The 21,486-nt window shown below is 47.9% G+C and overlaps 1 protein-coding gene across 4 annotated transcripts; it reads right to left on the bottom strand.

Moving 5' to 3' along the window:
• Positions 1-2,126: 2,126 nt before the first annotated feature.
• pcdh10b (protocadherin 10b) lies at positions 2,127-19,043 on the bottom strand. Of its 4 annotated transcripts, XM_078102100.1 has the most exons (6): positions 16,015-19,035; positions 15,457-15,515; positions 15,221-15,324; positions 5,780-5,937; positions 5,575-5,668; positions 2,127-3,471 (listed from the first exon to the last, which is right to left on the bottom strand). In XM_078102100.1, exons 1-6 carry the CDS (start codon positions 18,526-18,528, stop codon positions 3,452-3,454), a joined length of 2,949 nt encoding a protein of 982 aa, XP_077958226.1. In that variant the 5' UTR covers positions 18,529-19,035; the 3' UTR covers positions 2,127-3,451. The 4 variants fall into 4 exon arrangements, with proteins under 4 accessions (XP_077958226.1, XP_040030328.2, XP_077958225.1 ...); XM_040174394.2 differs by lacking the exon at positions 5,575-5,668 and having other exon boundaries at positions 16,015-19,043; XM_078102099.1 differs by having other exon boundaries at positions 5,575-5,937.
• Between the last annotated feature and the right edge of the window lie 2,443 nt (positions 19,044-21,486).

Below are 21,486 nucleotides of genomic sequence, written 5' to 3'. Positions count from 1 at the left end.
ACTTTTTGTCCTCAATCTGAGCGCCGCCGCTCCGATAGGTCTGCTCTCGTTACTCAGCGACAAAGGGCCTCCGGGTGTTTGTCACCCTATAACTGACGGCGGAACGGCGTTCTGAAGAGACGGAGAAGACTGAGACGTGTTGGACGCTGTTTGCAGTTGTGCTTTTGTTCATCAGGTGAACAAATCAGCAAATAACCAGCGTGTACTGTGGGATTATGCAGGACTACAGAGGATTTAGCATGTGTATGTGATTATTGGTTCATCACCATGTGTAAATGCTATAATCTACCTCGGATTACATGCGCAACATGGACTTCAAATGGGTAAAAAGCACAAAACAAGCGCTTCTAAACCCACATGGCTGTTGTAAGAAGGAGTGAGCGGCTTACAGAATGAATGTGTGTCGGCCTGCTGGAGGACGGTGAAGAATGATCAAGATTTGTTTTTTTCTTATTGTTAGTTCAACCTGCTGAACATATTGAGGTCAAGTTTGCCGTCATCACATGTTTCCAGGGGACAGTAATCACAAGTGTTCATTTCATATCCAGATTAGCACGACGGGAGATTTTAATCACTCAGCTCAATCAATGCGCTCTAGTGGCACTGATGGAGAGAATCAAGCGTTTCATTAGCCGTTGTGCACGGGGAGCCGAAAGGCTCCTGACCCGATGACAGCAAGGATCCAAATAAAATCTCAATTAAAAAGAAGGTTTACAACGTTCGACAAGGGTGTTGGCCTGTAATAAGAGTCTGCCATATGTTGCGTCTGTGGTGTGGTGCTGCAGCACAATAGCATCCGCCGAGACTCCTCCGTCACCAAAGTGGATTAGGGGCAGGCATAAGGAAAACATGAAAGGGGGAAAAATATAATATAAAAACGTTTTCAAAATGTAGAATAAAATCAAAAGAATCTTCTGCCACGTGTTTACCTTTGATGCCCGGTGCAAACACGCGAGCGTAGTCATGCACATGAACAGACTCCTATGCACACGTCTGTGAGCGGATCCCTCCGGTACCGGGACCCCACCAGAGGGACTGTGAGCACCAGCTGTGTCACTTGCATTGTCGGGTCGTCTCACAGAGGCTGTTGTATGCTGCACAGACCAGGAGAAGCCCCACGCATGTGTTCATCGTGATATCGGACCGTAGCAATCTGATTGAACTGGAACATTTTTTGGGTTAAAGTCAAGCCATTTGAAAAAAAAAAAAAAGATTGCCACACTGAGAAACTGAACTTTAAAAACAGAACAATCCATTTCAAGGTCATATAGGCTTATATAACAAGGACGGACAGTAGAGTAATAGTGGCGAGGTGGAACCTTATCTGTGTGGAGCTAATCCAACAAATTAAAATATGTTCATCACATTAATGAAAAAAACCTTGCAGCTGTAAATGTGCTGCCCTTGTATTGAAATGCTGCTTACGTGTTAATGCATCACTTTTTTAAAATACCGAATCACAACTTCTACTAGAACAAGTCATGTCATATGTCAACATACATTTTTCACAACTGCTTGTTATTATTAATTCTTGATGTTTTATGGGCTTCAAGCAGATGTAAAAGAGGATGAAATGAAAATACAAATGTTCATCCTCACAAGGGAGTCTGCCAATTAGAGTCGACATTCCAAAAAGCATAGAAGCCCATAAACATTATGCATCAACGGATACCAGTAGAGATACAAATGCATGCAGACATATACAAGTGAAGGTTATGAGTCATTTTTAAAAGGAAAAGATGTAAAGAAGAAATCACGAGGACGAGTGCAGGAAGCCGACTGCGCTGACTCTGTGCTAAGGTGGACCTTATTAAAGACACTTTATTCATAACACTTAGAAAAAGACAAACTTGCTCCTGACTAGGCCCCCCCTCCCCTTCCCGCCGCCTCATCAGCAGTGTGCAAAGAAACCGGCACATCATCGGAAGTCAACATGATCTCCTGTCCTTTCATGAAGAGTAGTTCGGTGTCTCTGCTAAAGGAGGAGGAGAGAAGCTGGAGGCTCGATTCCTTCTCATTCAGAGGAATTCAGCAGCTCTTACAACGTCACATTCTTCTGGGTCATTTCAGTTAGGAAACGTCATCAGCAGAAATAACACTTAATAAAAGGACATCAGACCTCAACCTCTTTTACCACTTTTTTCAGTTTATTGTTGGTATATTGGTGTGTTTGTGTTCTTAATGTGTGAGAAAGACATGTGTGCATCCTCCATTCCACTCCACTGTGTACAACACTGTTTGCATTGAGCCATGTTCACTTCTGTTTCTTATAAATGGACCTTTAAAGTTGGTTACAATGACACAGAGTTACCATGGATTTCAATCTAAATTATTACTTCCGTTTTTTATTGATAGACATGGTCTTCATCAATATCCAAAAGTGAAAAAAAAGAATCATGAAATAATGTCTAACAATGAGAACTTGAGTTTAACATCTGCTAAGGCGGTTCTGTCTCTCTTTGTGTCTCTCGCTTGGAAACAAACAAAAAGCCTCCTTCAGTCCTCTGAATCACAATGTGGAGCCCGTCAAACAGAAAGCACGCCTTCAGAACAAGTAGATATAGATAGATTTATATATAGAGAGTTTTATATTCAGCTTGAAACTTTAAAAGAGTACAGTAAACACTTCTCACACATGATAGAAAACTACTGGACGTCTCAGAATCAGAAAGGTGCCGGAACAGAACACGGTCCGAGCCCACGGTGTGATCACAAAGCAGAAGGAACCCAAACGTGAAAAGAATTCATCAGACAACACCTGTCCCGCCCACAATTCTTCTTACAAACTTCAAATTGAACCAAAATAGAGACACCTGACTGCACAAACAGAATAGAAAAATCTAAAACAGTGGTATTGCATTTTGAAATGCACAAAGAATCACCTGTACAATTCTGGCGTCTCTCTGCGAGCACAAACGCCTAAAGGGCTCAGTGGCGGGTTCTTGTTGTGGTTTCTGGGTGGCTCTGGTTTCGAATAGTCTCTTAGTACACATACATAGTCTCTATTTGTTTTTTATTATACATCAGTACTGTAAACAGGCACTCGCAGATGGGAAAAGGGTGGGAGAGATCCGTGGGCTGACGTCTTCGTCAGTCTCTCAGTCCGGCTGAGACAATGGGGGGTCCTCCCGGTAAGGCTTATCCGTCTACCTGCCTGTCCCCATCCATCAGCCCCACACACACACACACACACACACAGACACACATGTTTGTCGGACTGTCTCCTAATCCCGAGAGTGGGGGCGCTCCAAAGCCCAGCGAAGCTCCGGGAGAATTCCAGAGAGGGGGTTGGTTCCCCGTCCTGTGCAGCGAGGTGTGTGTGTTCTAGAATGGGTTGAAAATCTTGATGCTCTTTTTATATATATATATTTATATATATATATGGCCTTGGTGATTGGGGGGGATGGTTGTGCAAAGTCACGCCGTCTCTGGTATGTCCACGCGGAAGGAGCTAGCAAACCCTTTTCCTCGCTGCAAGAAGCAAAGAGAGACACGGTGAGCAGCAGTAAAGAACGCGTGCGGTGGCTGTAAAGAGACAGTTCCCACGTCAGTGTGAGAATGACAGCAGAGCCCTTTAAATGGCCTCATTCACACATAATGGACTCGCCTGGGCCCATTCTCTTCTCTTGTGAAATGGCTCATGGATAATGTGTGTGTGACTATGCATGTGAACCGGGAAGAGGGGAGTGTGGTTGGGGGGAGGGAGGGGGAGGGTTGGCTGTTATGGGAAAAGATGCATTTGAGTGGAGGGGGGCAACAACAAAAAAGGAGGAATGCTGCCTGTAATTCGTGCCCCATCACGATGTTGTCTGAGTTCCGCGAAGACTGTCACACCCCCACCCCACTGTCACTCCCCCTCCCTGACCCGACCCAGGCCTGCTCCTCCAGGACAAAAGAGTCTCTGTGTATCACTGGCTGACTTGATCAGATTAGGGAGCTTCATCCTCTTGGCATGATCATTCCATCCTTCCCCCACCCCTCCTCTTCCCCTCCCAGCCTTCTCTCTCTGCCTGTTGTTCCCTCTTGCTAGTATCCACCCCCCCGCCCCACCATTGCCAGCCCCGAGCTCATTAGCATAAGGGCCACAGTGATCCACTTGGAAAGGGGGAGGGGGGAGCGGCGTTGGTGGGAAACACGGCGATGCATCGGGAGCCCCCCGTCACCTCGGAGCGCGGCCTCATTGGGCATAACAAGCAGGTCCGTGGTGACTGGGGGCACCAACACTACATCAAGTCCGCCACTAACGCTCCACGCTGGGTTCTCACAGCCCACCAGGGTTTGTTTGACTTCAGATCAGGAAGAGACAGTTATTGTCTAATGGCCAATGCTGCTGAAACAGATTGTCGGTGGTGTGTAAAGGATTTGATTGAACGACGTGTTAACGAGGATCCCAATACATCGATCTGTTCAATGACATTCATTGGGATGATGTCAGTTGTTCTTCTTCCTGACTTACGTCCCAGCTGTTCACTAACCTGCTGGTGGAGCTGAACTGATGCTGGTGCTCCCCTGTTGTCAGCGCCCGCTGTGCTACAAGGCGGATGAACAACTTGCAATGGGAGCACCGGGAAGCATGTTCAACAGAACGTTTTTGATCCAGGATTAAACAAAAAATTATAAAGAACTGTAGCGGATGAATAAAACATTAATTAAACTGGGGTGAAAAAAAAACATTTTTCCTGCACTAGGGAGGGCGTGGGGCTGACAGTTGCTGTTTCAGAGGATGATAGAGAGAGAGAGACACAGAGAGAGAGAGAGAGAGAGAGAGAGAGAGAGAGAGAGAGAGAGAGAGAGAGAGAGAGAGAGAGAGAGAGAGACCTCTTCAGGCTCTGCTTGACAAAATTATAATTAAGCATTATCTCTTAACTGCAGTGATTGAGGATGTATCTCTTTGTGGCCTTTGAATGAGAGTTTAGAAACAGTAATTCCTTGCAAAAAGGTTTTTTTTCTGTCTTTTTTTTCTCGAATATCTAAAAGTGGCTTTTGATCAGCGGCTCCGACACAAAGACGTCTAGCGAACGAGAGGAGCAGCTAAGCTCACAGCCTGCCGCTCTTCTTCCCTGACTGAAAACATCCTTGTTTCATTGTGGGAGACGCTCATATTCAGCAGACCTTCTTTCATTCCCTAACGAGACAGAGCTTCCTTAGTGCTAACATCTCCACCCACATCAAGGCAACCTTATACACCATAATTGCTTTTGGCATGTTTCATTTGGAAAGGCCCACAGGCCAATCAGTGCTGGAGGATTTTAAATGTGTGTGTGTGTGTGTGCGTGCGTGCGTGTGTGTGTGTGTGTGTGTGTGTGTGTGTGTGTGAATGAATTGAAGCAGTAGGTGAGGGAAGATAAGATCATCATACTGGGAGAAGATGGAGATGCTTGAGATAGAGGTAAGAGTTAGTTAAACGGTCTGAGAGAACAGGGGTCAGACCTGGAATTAATTTTCTCTCGCTTCCTTCCGGCAGCCAATCCGGAGTGAGAAAATTAAATCTGGACTCGCTATTTCTTTTTTCACTCGATCAGCGGATAGAGAAGCGGGGCTGGCGCCGAGGCCGCGGCGAAACACAATACTCACTTAAATAAGCTGGGTTATTAGGTGCTCGGCAAATCTCTCTCCTCTCTAGGGAGCTCTGCTGGTGGCTGAGGTGATGGCTTTTGTGGAGGTGGTGCTGGTGGTTTGGGTGGAGGTGGAGATGGAGGTGTTGGTGACTGATAGGCGTCTCTTTGCCAAAGGTGGAGAATGACCTATCAGCCGTTTGCTCGGGGGTTTCAAATAATACCTCTGTGTCCGGGACAGAGTCCATGCCGGGCACGTGGAGGTTGCTGCGGTAGTCCGGGCCCTGGCGCCCGTCGGACGCCACGAAGCTGGGCATCCAGCAGCGGTCGGAGTGGCCCAGGGCCTTGCACTCCTCCGTGCAGTTAGAGAAGAGGTCGGCGCCTGCAGGCCAAGAGGGTGAGGGGAGGAAGGGGGGGCAAACGGGAGGGAGGAGAGTTTAGCGTTTGCTGAACAAGCACGACAAACAGGGACCCCAGTGAAAGTGCGCACACCCGTGCGCATGCAACGCCACTTGAAGTATTCCTGCGAGTCTTCCACAATATGTATTTATGCTTAAGCCTCCTGTGATGTTCCCTTTTCCCCGAGTTAGGATCAAAGAGCCTCCACTCAGAGGAAACCTGAGCAACAGAGAAAGGAGAAGTCCCTCTCCAAGGATCCGCGTCCACGACACAAACCGCAGCAACACAAAGCCACACTCTGATGACGAGAGCTGGGGGATTTGTCAACAAAATGAAAAGAAAAACGTGCATGAGACGTGCAAGGAAAAACTGGTCTCCGGTCCTGACTCAGAAAGTGTCTTACAGTTTCTTGATGCTTAGTCTAGTGACGTACAGATTGCTGTGGATCCCTGATATGAAACACTAAATAATGACACAGTCTAACGTTAACCACCAATTGATATCTGCTAATATTACAATACGAACACCGATCTGTGTTTACATAAACATAAGGAGAGCTAGTAACATTAGCAGCACTGCTAACGGCTAACCAACAGCGGTCCAGTTCAATTACATCATGATGCATTCAGGCTCTGTTCCGTGAAAATGACAATTGGTAGAAGGTAAATTATAAACAGACAGTTATCAAAATGTAACTGTAATGTGTTCACTGTAAACTGTAGAATCTATATTTTACTGAGCAACTTCAATACAGTCAGTTCTTTGAAGTTGTTGTTTTTCACAAAGAGATACAAAACATGAATTAAGAGCTGTCTCCAATAACTAAGCAGCATATAATAAAACTTTTCCTTCTCCATCTGATTTGTGTGTTTTCCCACTATGAATTACTTTAACAAAATAAAAGTATATGATTTATGATTTACTGACTTCTGAGTGGAAATGATTTTTGGGCTGGTAGGCAAAAAGAATCAGATCGGTAAAAAGTATCTACAGCAAAAGAAATGTGATCAAGGAACTTAAAGTTGCATTTTTGTACTGGTCTGATCTGTGATACAAGATTATATCCATCGATGCACATCATGCTGTCAACGTTGCACCTCATCTGAAGTTGTTATTCGGTCCTTTTAATTGTTCTTTTTCACTTGAAGGACCTCGTGTGAGGACGGTTGTTACAGTTGCATCACATCTGAGTCTCATCATCTGATCTGCTGCTGCAGTGTCAACGCAGCCTTTCCTCCCAGTCTGCATCCTACGCTCTACTTCCGTAGTCACTGCGTATTTTCAAGGGTTAGAATTGTTGTTTTTTATTGAGTTGATGGGGGGTTTAAGCTGCTTTCAGACACTGTGGGCTGCTTTCCGGGTTCACTGTTCACTAAACTCAACACTGGAGAAACAACCACAGGTCACCAGAGCAGCCACAGCATTCTCCATCTAGGTCACACAACCTCCCATTTCATAACCAAATCACATTCACTCTGTGGCTATAATGCCAAAAAGGTGGTTAAAGGGGAATCAAGAATGCAACGTGTCATTTTAATATCATGAACTGGTATTAATGAACGACTGCTCTGCAAACCCTGTGCATGCTAGGACACATAGTGGACTATTCTATCATGTCAAATGGAATGTAGATGCTTTTTACATCATTGAGATGACAAAAAAAGCTTTTAGCGAGTAAAATGCATCGTTAATGAAATTCATGGTGTATGTCGATTACATACACCATGAAATAAACTTGCAAATTGTGGCCAATTCATGTGTTTAGTCGGTTGAACAATGCACTAACCCTGTTGTGAAGAGTAATAAACACTTCACTGTATGACTTGCTTGAATAATGTATTTTGTAGTACTTTTCTTGTAGAAGGTTGCTAGGATACCTGAAAGAAGACGTGTTTTTGATGGCGGCCGAGGCCTAAATGAATCGCCAGCAGGTGTTCGTGAGTGCGGCTGCAGCCTACGTACACCCCTCTGAGAGAGAACATTTCTACACGTCAAAGGGATGTGTGTGATTGTGAAGGGGGGGTAGGTGGGTGCAGGCTTCAAAGCCTGAACATTAGATTAACACGGCCACAAACCCAATAGTATTGGATTACCCAGCCTGCACCCTGTCCCGGGCCCTCGGCCTCGCCTCCTTCGCAAACCCTATTGTCCCTCATGAAAGGCATTACTGCAGGTATTCTTCTGCAAACTAGTTTGAATGCGTTCGCTTTCATGTGGAGTAATTGTTTGGGAGCCCTTTTCTTTTTTTTTTAATAGCTGGAATTCTGCCTGAGAATATCACCTTTTGTCAAAGGGCAGAAGTGGAACGGCGGTAACGGGCCCGCTAGCTATTTAGGCCGCGCGTAAGCCTTCAGCCAAATTGTGTTTCATTGCCCCATATGTTTTCTTGCAGACGGGCTCAGATCCCGTGTTTGCATGTATTTTCTAGCCTAAATCCGCTTGTTTTGTGTATGTGTGTCTGAGTCACTGTTAGGGCTACAATCTGAGCTGTCCAGCTGGGGCGATCTGCTACTAATCCCTCTGAACACAGAGCGATTAGACCGAGGTCCGCTGTCATCCCAGTAAGCACAGGGAGTGTGAGTGTGTGTGTGTGTGTGTGTCTGTACCGGTCAGTTTACGGGGAATTTGCTTTGTTAGTAAGCGGATTAATTTGGCTCGCCGTCACTAACGGCTTGGCAAAGTGCCCGGCCTCCTAATGACAGGGTTTCTTATTAAATATGAGCCGACGTGCCATAAATAACACCAGCACATTAGGTTGTAATGCGGCCTCTGACATGGGGGGACCTGGAGTGTGTCAGAGCCCATGGACATGCATGAGAGCGCTGCATTGTGGGTACCAATATTCAATGATTATACACTAAGAACTGTTTCTGTTACAGCATTACAGAAGGGTTACACTTGGATTGTAATTTCTGTTTGTTCTGTACATCTTTTAGCAATCCATTATTTTAAGGATAGATCACATTGACTTTATGTTTTTAGATTACTATATATAAAAATACTGCTGCTCCAGTTAAGGGAAAGTGTTTATATGTCACACAGTGATTAAATGAATCTGTGTGTCGCAGTGATTATTTTTTTATTTGGATTAGGACTCCAACAAACGAAGGATTTATTATTATCTATTATCCGTTATATTTGATGAAGACAATGACTCAAATCATAAAATATCAATTAAAAATGTTTTTGATGTTAATTTTAAGTACATTTTTTTGTTATATTGGAGATTATATTAAGAAAAAAATCATACATTTATTGGACTAATTTCAAAGAGCCTGTAGAGCTCATTATTGAAACAGTGGTATTGGAGGGTCCTGCAGGAGTCCCCTAGTCCCACGTATCAGGGGACAGAAGAGGTTGCATCGCTGCTTCCCTCGTTGTGGGCTGCAAAAAAGAAGTAGTGGAAGGACACGGAGCGCTTCTATTACAAAATGGATGCTGTGTGGATTCTCAAAATGGGAAATGTGGCATTTAGGCTGTCAGAGAGTCTATCTCTCTCTCTCTCACACACACACACACACACACACACAGCCATTTAAGTCACCAGATTAAGACATCTTCATATTTCTTGACATTTTGGCAAAATGAGATGTTCCCCCTGGTACATTAGACCGTCTCTATTAAATCAGGAGGGAACATTCCAGCTGTAAAATCAAAACCCTCACCACCCCCCACACGCACACAGACAGCCAGAATAAAGGTTGTGGGTGATGCCCCCGTCTCTACCAGCACACAACGCTCCCAACAATCCTCCTCAGAACCGTTGTGCGAGGTGTGAGGCTCCATCCGGGCGGAGCACAGTACACCGCCCTCTGCTGCCGGTGTCAACATGTCCCGCGCTAAATCGACAAATAAGCAGAGAGCCCAGCGAGGACCGGGATACGGGGGGTGGGGATGGGACCCTACGCCCTCATCTCCTCTTAGCATTCGGCACGGCACTCGCGCAGGGCAAACCCAAAGTCTCCATAATAACCTTCATTTGGTAATTGCTACGCAGAGGTCTGAAAAATGAATTACTGATCAGCGAGCTGTTACCACGGTGATAACATGAACCACCGACCAAAGGAGGAATTCATCATGGCAGCGTAGGGGGATGGGGAGAGGGAGGAGGGAGCGGGAGGGGATAGGAACGTGGATAAGGGCCTCGACTCGATCGTCTCTGAGTGTGTGACATTGGCTGTGTTGATAATATGCGCTTTACACATGTAGCGGGACTGGAAACGGGCCACTGAGGGGACTCAGAAGTGGCCCTGGAGGGTCCAGCGGAAAATCAGGAGCCCTCCATTAATTCCACAGGAGAATGTGGCCTCCAGAGATCCACACAAAGACCAGAACAGCAATGCTCCCAGCAACAAGCCCGATCGCAGTATCAGGGGGGGGTCTGGCACGCCCTCACATTTCATGACTGATGAATCATTCCAAAGGAACAGGTCAAGCCACTGAAAGTAAATGACATCATCTTTTTGTCGGGGGGATTCAAACACAACGCAGAATAAACCAACAACGATAGTGTGTGTCTTTCCCCCGGCCCTCGTCTAGCAGGCTCCTTACCGCTGTAAAAACCTTCCCCCTTTATTCTATAAAGTCTCTTCAACACAGGACACATGGGGCGGGTCGCGCTGCCTTATATGATGCTATTGGAGCATTAATTATGCAAATGCTAGTTCTCATAAACGCAGGGGTGTCATTCATCAGGTCCTCCAGCTCCTTCACGCAGTTATCGGAAGCCAGCAGCGTCAGCTGGATCTGACGTGGTTCACTTTTACAAAAAAGAAGTTTGCATACCAGAATTTTCTGTATAAAGCATTTAGCGTGTATTTATGGGAAAGATTGGTAGTGCATACTGCAGCTAGTAAGGAGAAAGCTGTTTTCGTAGAGGAATTAATATGCTTTCCTTTTGACAGACACAATCAGCTCGTGCCGCTGGACGTTTTCTCATTTTCTCCGTGAGAGCAGCACAGACGTGTTCTAAAGGAAGCTCATTATGCATACATACTACAGTGTGTTTCAGTCTCATGATAAATGAACACACGTCTCACGCCTCCCGTCGCCATCGCAGCTGCCCACACATACCTGCACACGGCACTGTGTGATGACACTTAGACTGCAGTAATTGGTCATTTGATTGCCGCCTTTGACCTTAATTGCAAATGCTCCCCTTTACTCTCTTTCTGTCACTCTCAGCACGCACGGAAGAGCCTGGAACATAATCTGCGTTCCAACAGCCCGTGTTTGTGTGTGAGTGGTTCATCCCTGTCATATGGCCTTAACAGCTGATTTTTCTGACACTTTAAGTGCGTGGTGAACGTAAATAACTCTTGGCACTGCAACACAGCCAACAACAGGAACAACAACAACACACACACAATCTTGTAGCGGTTGCTTGTCGAAAATAGTGTAACCGCTAACAGAGAAATATAAAATAGAGGTTGTGAGGCAATGAGGGTAAACAGCATGTGAGCACTGCTTCATCAAACTGATCTAATTGGAACATCTGTCCATGTATAATGCTCATGCAGCCCGAGATGAAAAAACAATATGCTCCTTTAAATCGGATTATATGGACAAGAACAAACGCCTCAGCAGAAAAACCATCGAGTTCCTCTCCCCGACGTCCCGCCTGAGCCGAGACAAGGACATGTGTTTACTTGACATCAGCATCTAGCAAACAGTGACGCGGCGTGAGTGGACAAACTGCATGAGCACAGACTGAGGAAAAGCCCGTGTGCTGCCCCTCGGCATTGTGGGAGCAGAATTGCGGGACGCTAAGCCACTCTATCAATTATCCTTTTCAAACAAAGACTTAATACGGAGCAAATAATCTGTTTGAAGGCACTAAGCAGGGTTGATAACTCGCGACAGAGTAACTGTCTCCCATCACGCACCAAGGGTACTCAAAGTCAGCGGGGGGGCTGCCGGGCCGGGCCTGGCGCGCACATTCTGAAGAGCAGAGGCTTACACTTCCAAATCATCAGAAGGAAAATGTGTGTCCAAAGCAGCAGAAAGCTCTGAAAGCGTGCCCAACGTCGGCGCTCAGCGGGCCGATAAGATCCTTCTTTCCTCATCTTTGATCCAACACTTCCTTGTGAGGGCTGTCACTCAAAACAAGCACCAATCAATTCAGAGCGCTCTGCTCTGTTTGTCCTGTTTAAGACTAGTGGGAAGAGGCCATTTATTCTGATCTGTTTATTTAATCTGTAGATTCTGCGTAAATTCATCATCACGAATCACATAATGCCTAATTTGCATATTTAAACGTAACATTTATTTGCACCATATTGTCCAACATATATGTCATTTTGGAAAAATGCGTCTTTTCTCAGAATCCAGATTTCTCCACTTGAGCAGCGCTCACGTCCACCAAACTCACCAGTTTCATTACTCTGCGTGTTTTGAAGGATTCTGTGTTTTCACAGCATGATTTATACAATAAGTTATTACTAACAACATGGAGGAAATCTGTTTTTTATGTGTGTTTCTAATTCACACAGTGATACAGATATATATATATATATATATATATAGTTTATATATATATATATATATATATAAACTATATTTATATTTATTTACTATAGTACAAAAATAAAATAAAATAAAATAGCGGTGCCTTTGCTGGAGAGCAGGTCTTTGTACTGGATGCAGTGCTTCATGCGGAAGGGGCTGTGGCCCCCCGTGTATGTTCACCGCCTCATACGAGAGCTTGACGGGTCCGCGGCCTCAGGGGCCCCCGGGTCTGTGCTCATGGGACTAATTGATGAAAGGCTGGCGATATGGAGAAGGGATTGAAGCCCCCCCTTGGTGATGAGGAGACCTCAGCTCCCTTTAAGCAGGTGTGAATCCGGTCTGAGCCTCGTGCTGCTCGCATGGAGCCGCTCGCTCACGTCCACGCACTCATACCCAAACGAAGGTGCAGACCCCGAGGGACTGCACACACACCCACGGTCGCTTGCTGCACGGCTAAATGCGATGGGACAACTCCCACCGTTTGGCTTTATGAAAGGAGACACGTTGGAGGTGTATATTAAGAGTTTTCAGGAGTGCTATGTTTTAACATGCAAATGAGGCATAGAATAAGCACTCATTTGCATTTGTTTCTAGAACGTTAATCTGAACATTGGAGCCAGGATTAAAACAATCTTTCAATGTCAGAGGGAATATATATGTATATACATTTGTATATGTTTGTATCACTTTATTTGAATCAAAAACAGACGTAACAAAATGTCCTTCATGTCGTTCGTAATATTATATTGTATAAACCATGCTGTGAATGATATAGAATCCTTCAGGACACAGAATTCTGGAGTCTGAGAAAAAAAGAACAGCCTTTTGAAGACGTGTTTTGTAAACTGACATACATTTTAGTGAATATGGTGAACATGTATGTTACGTTTACGTATGCAAACGTGGCATTCTATAATGATGACGTTTGGTGGATTTAGGAGGATTCTACAGATGAAATCGACCAAATGGTAGAATAAATGTAACAGATCGGATAAAAAGAACAGTGTCTATTATCCTCAGGGCCAAGCCGTCCAGAAAGTGTCCCCCTGACACCCGAACCACAAGCCGACAGCGTTCACGTGAAATGCCGATGCCCTCACAATTGGACGGCCCCCTGGACCAGCCGGCTGACTGGGGCCCACGTTACGATTGACGATCTTCCACAGTGTGGAAGGAGCAGAAGCTGAAGCGTTTGAGAGGATCTGACTCCGTCTGTGTACAGCCCGACGGGCCGAATGAGTGGGCCCCCGTGATGAGGCTGAGCCGACACCGCGACGGGCTCCTTTCTACCGAGCCCCCCTCCCCCCACAGACATGAAGCCCTGCATTCAGACTGTGCGAGCTCAGCGCGCTTGATTTAATACGGAGGCATTAAGAAAGAGGAGAACAGGATGAGGATGTAAGATTGTGGTTGGGGAGGGACAGCGAGGAGTGAGAGTAGCTGCTCCAGTGAACGCGTTAATTATTCTAATGAAGGACTGAATCGCGTGTTTTGTTTGTGACGATGGCGCTGCGACCTATTTGGTCCGGTTCCTGGAGCCTCATTAGAACGCCCGTCACGTCAAGTGGTCTCCGCTATCCGAGTGACCGGGCTCACGGGGAGCGGGCTCCTCATTAACACTGCGGCGCATTTACCATCTGCAGGGCTGGGGGACGGTGGTCTCACAGGGACCGGGTTTGGGTTCTGTCACTAGCATGGCTGACATTTCTTCTTCTTCTTATTTTTCACCAGAGGGAAACCAGAAAGTCTGAAAAGCGTTAGCGTTTGTTTGGTTCTCGTCATGTCCACTGACCCAACAATTGGATTTCTCTCACTACTCAAAAGTCTCATATTAAAAAAGTGAAAGTATATTTTATGGGACACTTAATTTCATTTGGCTGTAAATCTTCATAATGGTCCTTCAGTGACTCTTTTAGATTGTCCTTTTTGATTGAATGTCTCAAACTCTAGATTTAAAACCATCGAAGTCAGCATTATTTATGTACTTTAATATTCTAAATTCTTTAGAAAAAATAATAACTTGTTTTAATTTTGCATTCCAAATGGAGTACAGTTGAGTTTATTAATGCCCATTGTGTCAACTAAATTATGGTTGGTCCCAAACCATTTGTCCCAATGTGACCATCACTGGACAAGGGACATGCTTAAGACATATAATCTGAAATATTTTGTCCTTAGTGCATTGTCAAGAAATATTATAGATCTGAATTATGTTTTTATTTGACATCATTCAAATAAGTTGTTTGTTACTCTCCATAGAGGTTATGTTTGTTGTTCAGTTCGTTCTTTTGTTTGTATCAAGATTAAAAGAAATGTACGTATTACGGGAAGAAGAAGAACACATCTGTAGGAATACTTTAACCATCAGCAGCATGAAACACATCCACCCCACTGCATTATTTACCTAAGACAGACACTGCTAGCAGCAAGATCAGTTCTTTCACATTAGTAGAAGAAATATTTCATTTTGATCTGTAGGTTGACTTACTGTACTGATTCATCTCATCCACGTTTAACGTTCACTGTTAAAACACAAATCGAACTAGGGAGACTGCTCGCTGTGTCGCACAATGCCCTCCTTCTGAGTGCGGCACTGGTTAATTGTTTTATATATACATATGAACATGTACACACTGCTGGGACACTTGAAGTCCTGATGGTTTCATGGAAAAAAAACCTTTGTTTGGTTTTCTTCGTGTTTGTGTGAAAGCATTTAGCAACACTCACACACACTCAACACCCTCAGTGAGCGTTCTTACCGGAGGCGTGGCCTCGGTTGGCGTCGTGGTCACTGTCTCCCTGCTCGCTGTCCCCGTGGCCGCTGTCTTTGGAGCTCACCATGTCCGCCTCCTGGAACGCTGAGCTGGGACACAAAAGAGGGCGTGAAACGAAAGCCGCGCTTACAGCAGCTCCATCCGCATCATCCCAGTGACGACAGTTATCAAAGGAGGGAACGGAGGCCGGAGGCTGAGACACGGTGTCTTTCCATATTTACCTGTTGACCCGTCTCGGCCTGTCTACCAGGTAGCTGAGTTCAGCTCGCTGGTGTTTGGTCTGAAAGAGAAGGGTCATTTTTTTTAGTTTGTGAGCACCTGATGTTACATAACGACCTTCACGCCATCGACACAAAACCATTATGCAACCCACAGAGCAGGTTGGGGATTTAGGGGGGGGAGGGGGGCACAGGCAGTGCGCGTGCACACACACACACAGCGCCCAGCAGCCTCTAAGCCACCATACGCGTATATAAACAGAGGGTTTTTTAATATTAACAACATGCAGCCCTCCTGAGGCCTGCGGGAGGCATCATGTCAGCGCGGTGCTTCTACAAGACACAGGAGGATGTGTGAAGCTCCTAATGACAGCCAATATCCACAGACCAGACATGAGGGGAAATGGAGATGGCTCTTGAATGAAAACATTTATCTGTCACGTATTCAAACACAACCACGCTGTGTCACAGCTGTGTGTGTGTGTGTGTGTGTGTGTGAGTCTGGGTGGGCTTCAGACATGCGGAGGGGTTTACACTGTAGTGTATGAGAGGGACTCTTACCTCGTTCGACAAAATGCTGCCGTTTGATATGATGTCGGGCTGCTGGTCTGTGTACCCTGTCACTATGGCCCCGCACGGGTTGTGATCGGTGTCTGTGCTCCGAGACGGACTACACGGCTTTAGGAACATGAGGTCGGTTTTGGCAGACTCCGGAGTCAGACATACCTGGTAGCAATAGTTCTGGTTTTGGTGGTGGGAGCCGAAGCTCCCCGACTCCTCCACGGGGACCTGAGCCATGCCGACCCCGCTGACGCTGCCGGCGCTCTGCACCAGCATGATATCCGACTTGCTGAGCTTTTTCTTGCGCGCCCGGCCCTGCCGCGAGCAGCACGAGCTGCAGCCCAGGCAGCACTCGCTGGTCAGGCAGGTGTAAAGGTTGAGCTTTTTGTCCTTCTGGCAGCGCACGGCCAGCACGATCATGACCAGCAGGAAAATGAAGGAGACGGAGCCCAGGGCGATGATGAGGATCAGCGTGAGGTCCAGAGTCCCGTCTTTTGCCTTGGCGGTGCCGGCCCGGTCCCCGGCGCCGCGCCCCACGGCCACGCTGTCCACCAGCACCACCAGCACGCTGGCGCTAGAGGACAGCGGCGGCTGGCCGTGGTCCCTCACCTCGATCAGCAGGTCGTACAGCTGGTGTGGGTCGCGCTTGACAGACACCCGCCTCGCTGTGCGGAGCTCGCCGGTCCTCCAGTCCATCCGGAACATGCCGTTCTCGTTCCCCCTCTGGATGCTGTAGGACAGCCGTGCGTTCTCGCCGTCGTCCGCATCCATGGCCACGATGCGGGTCACCAGGTAGCCCGGCTCGGCGGTGCGGGGCAGGGGCTCTTTGGCGGTGCCGTTCTTCCCCAGCGGCGCCAGAACCACGGGCGTGTTGTCGTTCTGGTCCACTATTATGACTTTGACAGTGGCGTTGGAGAAGAGCTCCGGTGCGCCCGCGTCCTTGGCCTGGACCATGAAAGTGAAATCCTTCAACTGCTCATAATCAAAGGACCTGAGCGCGTACAAGTAGCCTGTCTCCTCGTTGATGGACACGTAGGTTTTGAGCGACATGCCCTGGATGTCACACTCTAATATGGAGTAGCTGATGAGCGCGTTCTGCCCGATGTCCGGGTCCAGAGCCGTCACGGCGTGGATGTATGCGCCCGGCACGTTGTTCTCGGTCACATACACATCGTAGATGGCCTGCGTAAACGTGGGCGCGTTGTCGTTCTCATCTGACACCTGGACTCGGATGGACTTACTGGCGGCGAGAGAGGGCGTCCCTTTGTCCCGCGCGACTACGGTGACGGAGTAGGAGTCCGCCTGCTCCCGGTTCAGCGGGCCGTCGGTCACTATGGTAAAATAATTCCTAAAGGACGATTTTAATTTGAACGGAACATCGCCGAGGATCTCCACGTGGATCTGTCCGTTCTCCTCCGCGTCCTGGTCCGTGACGCTCAGCAGAGCAATGACGGTGCCGGGGGCCGCCTTTTCGCTCACCGACTCGGTGACGGTGCTGAAGGTGATCTCCGGCGCGTTGTCATTCAGGTCGGTGACTTTGACCAGCACTTTGCAGTGAGCGGCCACTGCGTTCGGCCCCATATCCTTGGCCTGTACGAAGATCTGATAGAGGCTGCTCTCCTCGAAGTCCACCTCTGCGCGCACCTCGATGCGGCCGGTGCGCGGGTCAATACTGAACAGATCCTTTACGCGATTGGATATGTGGTTACTGAAGGAGTAAACGATCTCCCCGTTCAGTCCCTCGTCCAGGTCGGTGGCGTTCAGCTGTAGGACCAGCATGCCCACCGGCGCGTTCTCCGAGAGGCTCACCGTGTAGACGGCCTGGTCAAACACCGGCACGTTATCATTGGAGTCCAGCACTTTGACCACCAGCAGCGCGGTGCCGGTCCGGGGAGGCTGACCGCCGTCCACCGCGGTCAGCACGTACCTGTGCGCCGCCTGCTGCTCCCGGTCCAGTGGCTTCTCCAGGACGAGCTCGGCGAACTTGTTTCCGTCCGTTTGGGTCTGCACATCCAGGTAAAAGTAGTTGTTGGTGGTGATATCGTAAGTGCGCAGCGCGTTCGAGCCCACGTCCGGGTCGAACGCGCTCTCCAGGGGGAAACGGGTGCCCGGAGTGGCACTCTCTGAGATCTCCACCGTGATGTCCGTCTCCGGGAAGCTGGGCGGATTGTCGTTAATGTCCACCACCTCGATCTCCACCCGAAACAGCTCCAGCGGGTTTTCCAAGAACACTTCCATGTTGAGCTGGCAGCTAGGACTCTGCCTACAGATCTGCTCCCGGTCGATTTTTTCGCTCACGAACAGGACACCGTTCTCCAGGTTCACTTCCAGATACGGCGTGCGAGAGCTGGGCACCACCTGGAAACGGCGGGAGGCCAGTTTGGTGAGGTCCAGCCCCAGGTCCTCGGCAATATTCCCCACCAAGGTGCCATGGTCCGCCTCCTCCGGCACAGAGTAACGGATCTGAGAGAGCACTCCATGCGCAATGCACAGGACAATCACAAGCGCAATCATCGCAGGAAAACAAGTGCACTTTGGTAGAGGATTTTATAGACTGCGGTATCCTCTGTTATTAGGCAAAATATCCGGTCCCATCACCCATTTCCTCAGGCAGGCAAAGTCTCCAAAAATGCGTAAAAATCTCCAGAAACTTATAAAACGTCCGGAAAAGGCTGTCCCATTAAAAAAAGCGTTTCTGTTTGAGTTTTGAACACCGCAGAGTCTCTTTTTCTGTCTGTTCTCCGTTGTCCCGCTTCCGAGTGTCCGAAGAAGCTGCTGCGCGCATTCCAATGAAGCGCCGTGTGATGGAACCAGTCCGGAGCGCGTTTGGGAAACGAGGAAACAGGTATCCACATAAAAACAACAAGAGGTCGGTTTGGCTTTCTGTGATTGTCCCTGTGATCTGACGGTACATGCCCGACTTGTCCTCTCGCTGTCGGGCTGGGTGTCTGTCCTCCTGCCACCCTGTTTTACTCACTGCGGTCCCCTCCACTCCACTCTACTCTCTACTGACGCTGTTCACTCAACTCTTTGCTTTTTTTCCCTCCTCTTTGACACCCCTCCTCCCCCCCCAGCAACCCTCCGCCCACCCTCCCTTCCATCGTACCGCCCCCATCTCAGCCCCTGTGGCTGTAAATCACGCTGACAGCTCTCTCCTGATTGGATAGCCGGGTTGCCGGTCCACGCCCCCCCCCCCTCCCTCCCTGCAGCTCTATCTCGCTCTACCTTTCCAACGCTTTGCTCCTGGTGGCTTCTCTTTCAGTATAACGCCGAAGTGGAGAGGGGACGGAGGACGCCAAGGCTAGAATTCTCCCCACTCCTCTCCAACACGCACGCGCACGCACACCTGCCCCCCCAATGAACCACTGTGTGATGAGCGCTGGTGGAGGACTTGGTGTCCGGGGCCCTTGAGAGCCTGAGGACAGACCGGGGTAATGCATGCAAATGCTGCGATATGTATGTAGACAATCATCCCCGGTTCGAGCGCGGTTTCTTAAGGCAGCGCGTTATAATTACAGCCCGTGGTTGAAAGGATATTAACTGTCCTCCAGCCAGCCACACAGGCAGCGCGTCTGGAGAGGATGGGGCGACGGGCCCTGATGCGCGGACCTCATGCGACCCCTAGCGGGGCGCCAGCAGGCCAGAGTGAGATTCAGAGCCGGAGTGAACCAGTCATCGTCCAGTGGACCGGTCCGCGAGGTAAAGAAAAAACAGGGGACGAGCATTTCCATAAACACACTCTGAGGATGAGTGACACCAACAAACACAACACATTACAAATGTGTAAAACAATTGAGAAGACAAAACAAAATCGACTCCAAAATGGAAAACATTCGGTGGAACTGAATTGTGTACTCTCAGGCTCAAAGAATTCCATTTAGACGGTTCCAAGCGACTGGAGCAGGAAACATGAAGGCATGCTCTTCCGCCTCCTCTTTTAGATCATTAGTATTACACAAAGGAAGGAAGTGCACATGGCTTCAAAAGGCACAGTCACACACAGTTATTTGTAATGAGTTCGTCACAAACAGAGAAACAAGTTATACAAAACTATAACTACAGACAAAAAATGACTGATTCTGAATCCTGATAATATGGATACTTTGAATTTTGCAGAAGAAGTAAGGCTCCCCTTATTTTTCTGCTCTTTTTGCCAGTCTACTGGCTTGTAGATCCATTTTTGTAAAGTGGCCTTTGATGAACCCTACTTCCGGCGAGTGTTTCTCAGTGATCTAGATCTGGACTCTTTCCCCAAGCAGGACACGCGTTCATGTACCCGACTCGTAAACCACAGCGGTCAGCCACACCGTACACCACAGGGGCTTTTTAATTGAAGTTTTAATTATTTCCGGTCTTCATAAATACCCCCCTCCCACCCCTCATTCCAGTTGTAAAAGTGAACCTGACCTTGGTCATAACAGGAAATCTCTGGAGCCTTTAGTGTTCAGTGTGTGAGATCAGAGGAGTGAAGGAGGTGAGCAGTAGAGCAAGTGCTCCCCCTAGTGAACCTCTGCACTGCTGCACGTCCACATCCACACTGACTAACACGTGCACGCACACGCACCCCCTCCCACACACACAAGTGGCAGCATAAGTGCATGTCTGCAAACTGTCAGATACATCACCGTACAGGCCACTGTGGGAGAGAGAGATGTAGTGGCTACGAGAAGAGACTCTCCTAAATCAAGCTGCAGCCAGCGGTGCGGTCGGACATGCATCACTGTCGGCTCAGAGAGAGAGAGACACCCAACGATCACTGATTTAACTACGTGAATGTGATTTCAGTCACTCCCCTGCTCACCCACACTGACACGGCAGCACTCCGCCTTCTCATCTGGATTTACAGCCAGGACTTCTTATTCTCGAGTCATTTTAAATGCTGAAAATACAGAGTATACACACACCGGCAATTGCTACCTTTTGTGGGTAAAAATAACGTCTCGTTCATCCCAACGTTTCCCACACATTGTAGCGGCAAGAGAGATGAAAAAAATGAAAAAGGTGCCCTACAGCAGTCCCATTCAGAAGGTAATTAGAGCAGCAGAAAGCAGCATGTAATCATCAAGTGTTATAGAGCTACAGGGACCGGAGAGCACCGTCTAATCGGAAACCAAGCGCCGCTTCCCCCGTTAGCTTTAACAAGCGCAGCATCAATTAGCACAAGAGTGGAGTCTCTAATGTGGTGTCACGTCTAGGTGTTGGGGAGGACAAACCTCTATGGGCACCATAAGGGACAAGCAGGTCTGCACGAAGCCTCTCTGCGCTGCAAACTGTCAGTGAAGATCTTACATTGAAACCCACGGATGGTAGCGGTACATCCGGGTTCTGTCTTGTTCTGACTTGTTCTGACAGTTGGTGAGCTACAAGGTGTCTCATGACAGCTCATCCCCGCTCACAAGTACGTCGAGGTTCATCAATGCACGTCCGATCATATGGTGCACAACATTCTGAGACAGGAGAAGCAAGGTGATA

Source organism: Gasterosteus aculeatus, chromosome 4 (assembly GCF_964276395.1).
Source record: "Gasterosteus aculeatus chromosome 4, fGasAcu3.hap1.1, whole genome shotgun sequence".
NCBI classification, from domain to species: Eukaryota; Metazoa; Chordata; class Actinopteri; order Perciformes; family Gasterosteidae; genus Gasterosteus; species Gasterosteus aculeatus.
Note: the sequence above shows the minus strand (reverse complement) of the source record. Positions and strands in the feature narration are given on the sequence as shown.

Excerpts from the sequence above, each read along its gene's own strand:
- pcdh10b (XM_078102099.1), bottom strand. The coding sequence starts at position 18,528 with ATGATTGCGCTTGTGATTGTCCTGTGCATTGCGCATGGAGTGCTCTCT. Across the intron at positions 5,938-15,220 it reads CAACCGAGGCCACGCCTCCG|GCGCCGACCTCTTCTCTAAC; the intron begins GTAAGAACGCTC and ends CTTGGCCTGCAG. Across the intron at positions 3,472-5,574 it reads TAATAACCCAGCTTATTTAA|CGAGGAAAAGGGTTTGCTAG; the intron begins GTGAGTATTGTG and ends TGCTTCTTGCAG.